The sequence below is a fragment of the Alligator sinensis genome, unplaced genomic scaffold (genome assembly GCF_000455745.1).
Source record: "Alligator sinensis unplaced genomic scaffold, ASM45574v1 scaffold10_1, whole genome shotgun sequence".
Classification (NCBI taxonomy): domain Eukaryota; kingdom Metazoa; phylum Chordata; order Crocodylia; family Alligatoridae; genus Alligator; species Alligator sinensis.
The window spans coordinates 10,867-16,861 of NW_005842169.1; the positions used below are offsets into that span (position 1 = coordinate 10,867).

Here is a 5,995-nt window from a genome sequence, read left to right on the forward strand (position 1 = left end):
TAGGGAAAAAAAAGAGAATACAGAATACTTATTTGTTTAACAATAAACTAGGTGGAGAGGTAGTTTCCTTCCAACACTGTGGGTATTATGCAGTATGTTTTCATTTGAACAAACTAGGATCTTGTGATATTCTCCATAAATTTAACTAAAACTTGGGTGAAACAGCTTCTTGCAGGCACTGAAAAGTCATCCCTTTCTAGAAACTGAATTTCAGCTATCACTATGAGATTCAGAATTCCAAACAAGGCAAAAAAACCTTCAGGAAGACTTAAAAAGAAACTGTATAGCATAAATTGAGCCTGTAAAGCACTACCTAGGTAACGGGAAACATGAAGCCATATGGCATAGGTGTAACTTGGTCAGTTTACACCTCTTTGAGAGACAAACTTTCCTAAAGATTCTCAGTCACCACAGTCGTGTTCAGACATACACATATTACATTTTGTCTAGTGCAGAAAAGTGACAAGAGCCTAGTCCTACTTATTTTTTCTTCTTTGGGACAAAAACATAGTTCCTTGGATTATATGAAGGACTAACCCTGTAACTGTAACAAGATATTGCATAAGGCTTATCCAATAAACTGCTTGTCAGTCTCAACTTCTCTACATATTCTCACACGGGTCAGTCTCAGGCAGCCCCTATTCAGCTTTCAGTGAGCTTTTAACAATAATTCAAAAGTATAATTCTGCTGGATGAATGCCCTTATCTAAGGTGTTTCCATCATGAGACAAAACAGTAGTCTGGAGACACCAGCAGGTGTAAAGTGTACAAGAAAAGACAGTAGGCAAAAAAAAAGTAGGCGAAGAGACAAAAATCTTCAGTCCTTGTTCAGGCAAACTTTCATGGAATGTAAGAGCTGAATTTTCCCTCCAAGGTGAGTAACTTCAAAATCAGTGATTACTGGCAAAGCGGAACTTCAAATTTCCTCAAGCAACATAATATATTTGAAGGAAAAAGTTTTGCTGTGTAGACACTTATTTAAAAGAAACCAATACTTTAAAAAGTCTCATAATTATTTCACCTTGTCTCTAAAATATGAAATTATCTGAAAAGAAAGGATGTACTCAGTGTTTTGGAGGGAACCATTTTTTTCCTGAGAGGAATAAAACTGGCTTAATCATTTTATTTTCCATTGATTACCTGGCTACTAGGGCTGTGCAAAATGGCTATGTTTCATTTCTGTTTTGGATTCGGCTGTTTCGGAGGAACAGTGATTTGTTTTAGTGTTTCGGATCACTGTTCTGTTCTGATTAGGCCAAATCTGTTTTGGAGTTTCGATGCTGTTTCGGAGATTCGGATCAACCGGGGAGAGGCAGGCACAGCCAGGTGGCTGCAGGTTCTCCCACTGCTCCTCCGACTGTGCCTGCCTGTCCCTGGGCTGGGGGGGAAGCCGCACAGGGAGAACCCCCCATGCCTGCCCTCCCCAGCCCCATTCCCTGCCTGGCCCCACCCTTCTGGCAATTTAAAGAAAAAAAAAAAAGCCCCACACTCATCAGATGTAGCAGCAGCGACTGGGGCCTCTGAGGGCTTGTGGCTGAGCCCCCCTGTGCAGCACGGGGCAGTGGGGATCACTCCCCTGCCCTCCCCTTTGGCACCCATGTGGCAGCTGTCACATTGCACAGATGCAGTGTGGCTCGGCAGGGCGATCCATGCTATCTGAGAGCTGGGGTGGCTCCAGTAGTTACCCGGAGCCCAGCACCGCTCAGCCCCAGCTCCCAGATGATGTGCAGCACCCTACAGAGCCACACTGTACCTGTGCCACAGAGCAGCTGCCGCACAGGTGCCAAGCAGGGGGAAGGGGTACCCGCTGCCCCCTACTGCCCCGTGCTGCACAGGGGTCTCTGCCATGAACCCTCAGAGGCCCCAGTCGCTGCTGCTACAGAGAGTGAGTAACAGGGCTTTGTTTTGTTTTTTTTAAGTACTGGGGAAGCTGGGGCCGGGCGGGGGATGGGGCCATCCAGAGCAGCCATGGGGGCTTCTCCCAGGGCTCCTCTGGCTGTGTGGGGGGAGCCGCGGAAAAGCCCCCATGGCTGCCCAACCCAGCTCCATCTCTCACCCAGCCCCAGCCTCCTGGCACTTTAAAAGGAGGGCTGCGGGGCTGTGCCAGACTCTTTCCAGGGGGTGTGGGTCCCTGGATCTGCGCGCAGGATGACAGCCGGCTGCCACCACTAGCTGGGACCAGTACTCTGCACAGCCCATGCTGAACACCAGGTAGACTGGTGCTGGCACTGCCCCAGCTGGCAGTGGCAGCATGCTGTCATCCTACACACAGATCTGGGGGCCTGTGCCCCCCTGGGAGGGCTGTGGGGTTATGCCAGACTCCTCCTTGGGGTTGTGGGTCCCCAGATCCATGCATGGGATGACAGCAGGCTGCCGTCCCTCCCCTAGAGCACTGGGATTGGAAGGGACCTCAGGGACAGATCACAGACACTGGCCAGCTACAGATGACAATATCAGAGCAGTCCTTCCCTTTCCCTCTTCCGAGTTTCTGTTTCCCTGCAAGCCCGCCTCCGAAATATTCCGAAACATCCGAATCATTTCCGAAACGTTTTGGATGGTTTCGCTTAGTTTCAGAGATGTTTCGGAGCCTTCTGTTTTGTTTCAGATTCATTGTTTTGGGTGCCGAAACGGGCCAAAACACTTCCAAAACAAAATGGCTGCTGAAGTTCCACACAGCCCTACTGGCTACATCGTCCCTTGTCTTCTAGCTACACATGCCCCCTCCAAACACATAGCAATATTTTGCCTAATGCCCCCTCCTCCATCCTTCTTGTTGAAGTGGTCCCATTGGGTAGACAATAAGAGAAGATATATAGGACCAGAAGCAGGACAAGCCAGAGGGAATATGGTTTAGTAAAATGCGCACTGCCCTGATAAGGCAGGGGCTCTGAATTCTGGCCTCTCTCTCCAATGCTGTTTCTGCATTTTGCATTTAAAAGTCATTAGATAAAATGGATAGAGAGCAATGGGACAGTTGCTGCTCCACTGAGCCAGCTTTAACAAGGGGCTGGTGAACTCAATGCCTGGGAAATACATGTAGATTCAAAAGCCCTCTTGGCAGAGGGGGGGCATTGAAACCTGGGTCCCCCACTCCCTAATCATTACATGAAAAGGTGTGAGGCCCCTCCTCCTCCTCACCCTCTTCTTTCTGCCTATAGTTGGTCATGTTTTTTCTGTGACTAACAATTCTGGAATTTCCATGGAGTTTATGAACTTAGTGGGGCAGAACAGGATCAAAGAGAGTGCAAGTGGCCACAGGAGGTACTTCCACTGAAGCCGGCTTCCAACGAGCTGCTGGGGATGGGAGGAGCCCGGCCAGGTCTACACTGGCCAGCAGAAGCGGCGACGGAGCCATGTGCCGCTCAGGACGGGATGAGCCCAGCCGGACCAGCAGGGGCTCAGCTGCATTTTGCCCCTGCCTGCGCCGGTGAGTCCTGAGTGGGACCCGTGACCGCCCCCGCCCCCCCCCGCCACTTTTGCTGGCTGGTGCTGACCTGGCCAGGCTCCTCACATCCCCAGCAGCACGTGGGAATCTGGCTTCAGCTGCATGCTGCTCCAGATGGGACAGACCCACCCAGGTCGTATGTTGGACAAGCCTGGCATAACCATCATCTCCAGGCCACAACTTTGCCTCATGATAGATACTCATAACATGCTCGGAAGGATCCAGTGAGTTTCAGTTAGGAGAAGGATCTAAATATCTACATATATGGCTCAAAATGCTCACCAAAAGGGAAGCTCTATTTGGGTCCTTATCTTTAATCCTTTGAGCAATTTTCAATCCTCTCAGCTTCTGGAGAAAACCGGAGTCACTTAAACAAAGGGGGCTTTCTTCTTTCACCATTAATTCCACTGTCCTTCCAGTCACAAATATTTATAACTTCAGAACCATCTTAGACACACTTTCCTTTCTTATCCAAAACTAATGCTGCTGCTAAATTATGTGAGTTTTAACCTCTACAAGATCTCCAAAACACACACATCCCTTATCAGTCATAATTTCAAGAAACTTTGTAGTAATCTCTTGCACTCTATATCTTAATGTCTCTGGCTTCCTACATTCTCACCTTACCCTCACACTTTGCTCTGTCCAAAATATTCCCTCCCAAAATTTGCCTTTCATGTCTTTCTCAACATGTCAATCCCTAAGAGCTCTTTGCTAGCTTCCTTTCAAATCTTATCAAATTCAAGCTTCTTTTCCTTTACTTTAAAGCCCTGAAAAAATCAAGCTACTAACTTTCTCTCCTCCTTGATCACCACTCTTTATTCAGCTCTCAAGTTGCTATGTCTAACCTAAATTACCATCTCTTTAAGGCAGGTATTTTACTACCTGTCTATAACATACACGCTGTTGGAATGAATACATGAACTAATACAAGCAAAGAGAGGGCAGGTTGACTAACATGGAAATCTACAGTTACGAGAGACATTAGATTGTCCATGTCCAAGCAAGATTCAGGCAGAGGAAAAGAGCCTGGATCACAGTGAGAAGATGGGCAAGAAAGAGCTCAGGTCATGGCAAAGCACAAAAGAGAGAGATTCCAGTTTCTTTCTATCACAGAAAATTGCTGCCTTCATGCAATAAGATCACAAAAGGTCATAGATGGGAATTACAAAGAAGAACTAGTTCTTCAGTAAAATGTATTGTTTGATTATTAATGCTACGATTGGTATCTCTAATTCTAAACATTTTGCATATATAAACACTGGTGCTTTCCTTTAAAGAGCATATGAGAGCCTATATAAAGAGATGCATAGAAAATGCACTTTTCAGTTCCAGTAAGAGAGGAATGAAGCTTTACCTTTATAAAATGGCCTGCCAGTTAGAATGTCACCTCTATTAGAAAATCCAGGTCCTCTGGGGCACAAGGCCTCATATTCTTTGGTGCCAGGCTTAGGGCATTCCTCACAGTCTGAGCCCCAAGCAGCACCAACAGCACAGCAGCAGGCATCCATACGAAATTTGCCAGGTACAGACTGAATACACTCATCTTCATCCCACTTCAAGTAACATTGTTCCATGCGGATATCTATACATTTTATAAAACAAAGGCAATTATGTTGTGTTATACACTAACCACTTGATACATTTAATGTTAGGAGTTATTTTTGAGTTATGCAGGTGTGATGCTCAGCTGTTTACAGCTCCAAAGAATGCAAAAGAACAAATTTCTACTTGAGGTATTTGTGTATAATTCTGTATCATTGGGATTACCATATTTACTTGAAATAGAAGACAGCCCCAATTGTAAGATGACCCCAAAATAATTAGATTCTATACACAGAAAGGTATACATTTGTTATGATTTTGCAGGTATGGAATCTAATTATTCGAGGTTTGCCTTGAATTAGTCCTCTTCCCACTGCTACAGCAGGGAAAATAAATCTTGGGGGTCAGGTAGCCCCTTTGTTTTGTGCTTCCCTCCAACTTTTTCCCATAGCAGTCCCTTCCCCGTCTTCTGTCAGACCTTGCCCTCCCAGAGTACATGGGAAGAAGCAGCACATTTGAAAAGAATTACCTTGATATTAACCATGGATATAGCAATTTACATATAGTACTCATACATTTAGCTCATCCATAATTGACTCACATTAGCTTTTTTTTTTTTGAAACTGGTGCAAGTTTTAGCACAAGTACTTCATAAACACACTTTTAAGCAGCATTTTTATATCTACTTATATGTAGTAAAAACTATGCATGACATTAATCAAAGGCCAAAGGCTCTTGTTTTACCACATTGTTCATTGGGCTGGGCCTCACCGGAGTCAACACCATTCCAAGCTATGGTGACCCCACAGCTCAGCACTGCTCAGTATGTGTGTAGTCCAGATACCCCCAACAAAGGATTTATGTGCCAATTAGCCCTCGCTCATGACTGAAACCGGGTGTTCTTGTCATAAGTATTTGGATGCTCCAAAAATTTATACTCAGATGAGGCATATGACAACCTGGTCCAGCTTCACCTCATGGAGGACGGGGCTACACTAATCATAA

At 45.7% G+C, this 5,995-nt stretch overlaps 1 protein-coding gene across 1 annotated transcript in view; it reads right to left on the reverse strand.

Moving 5' to 3' along the window:
* The window catches only part of LOC102384441 (fibrillin-2-like), a 231,092-nt gene that overhangs the window by 5,909 nt on the left and 219,188 nt on the right, over positions 1–5,995 (reverse strand). Inside the window, exon 23 of the mRNA XM_025206706.1 lies at positions 4,803–5,030. Coding sequence (XP_025062491.1) covers positions 4,803–5,030 — 228 coding nt within the window. The remainder of the gene's footprint in view (positions 1–4,802; positions 5,031–5,995) is intronic.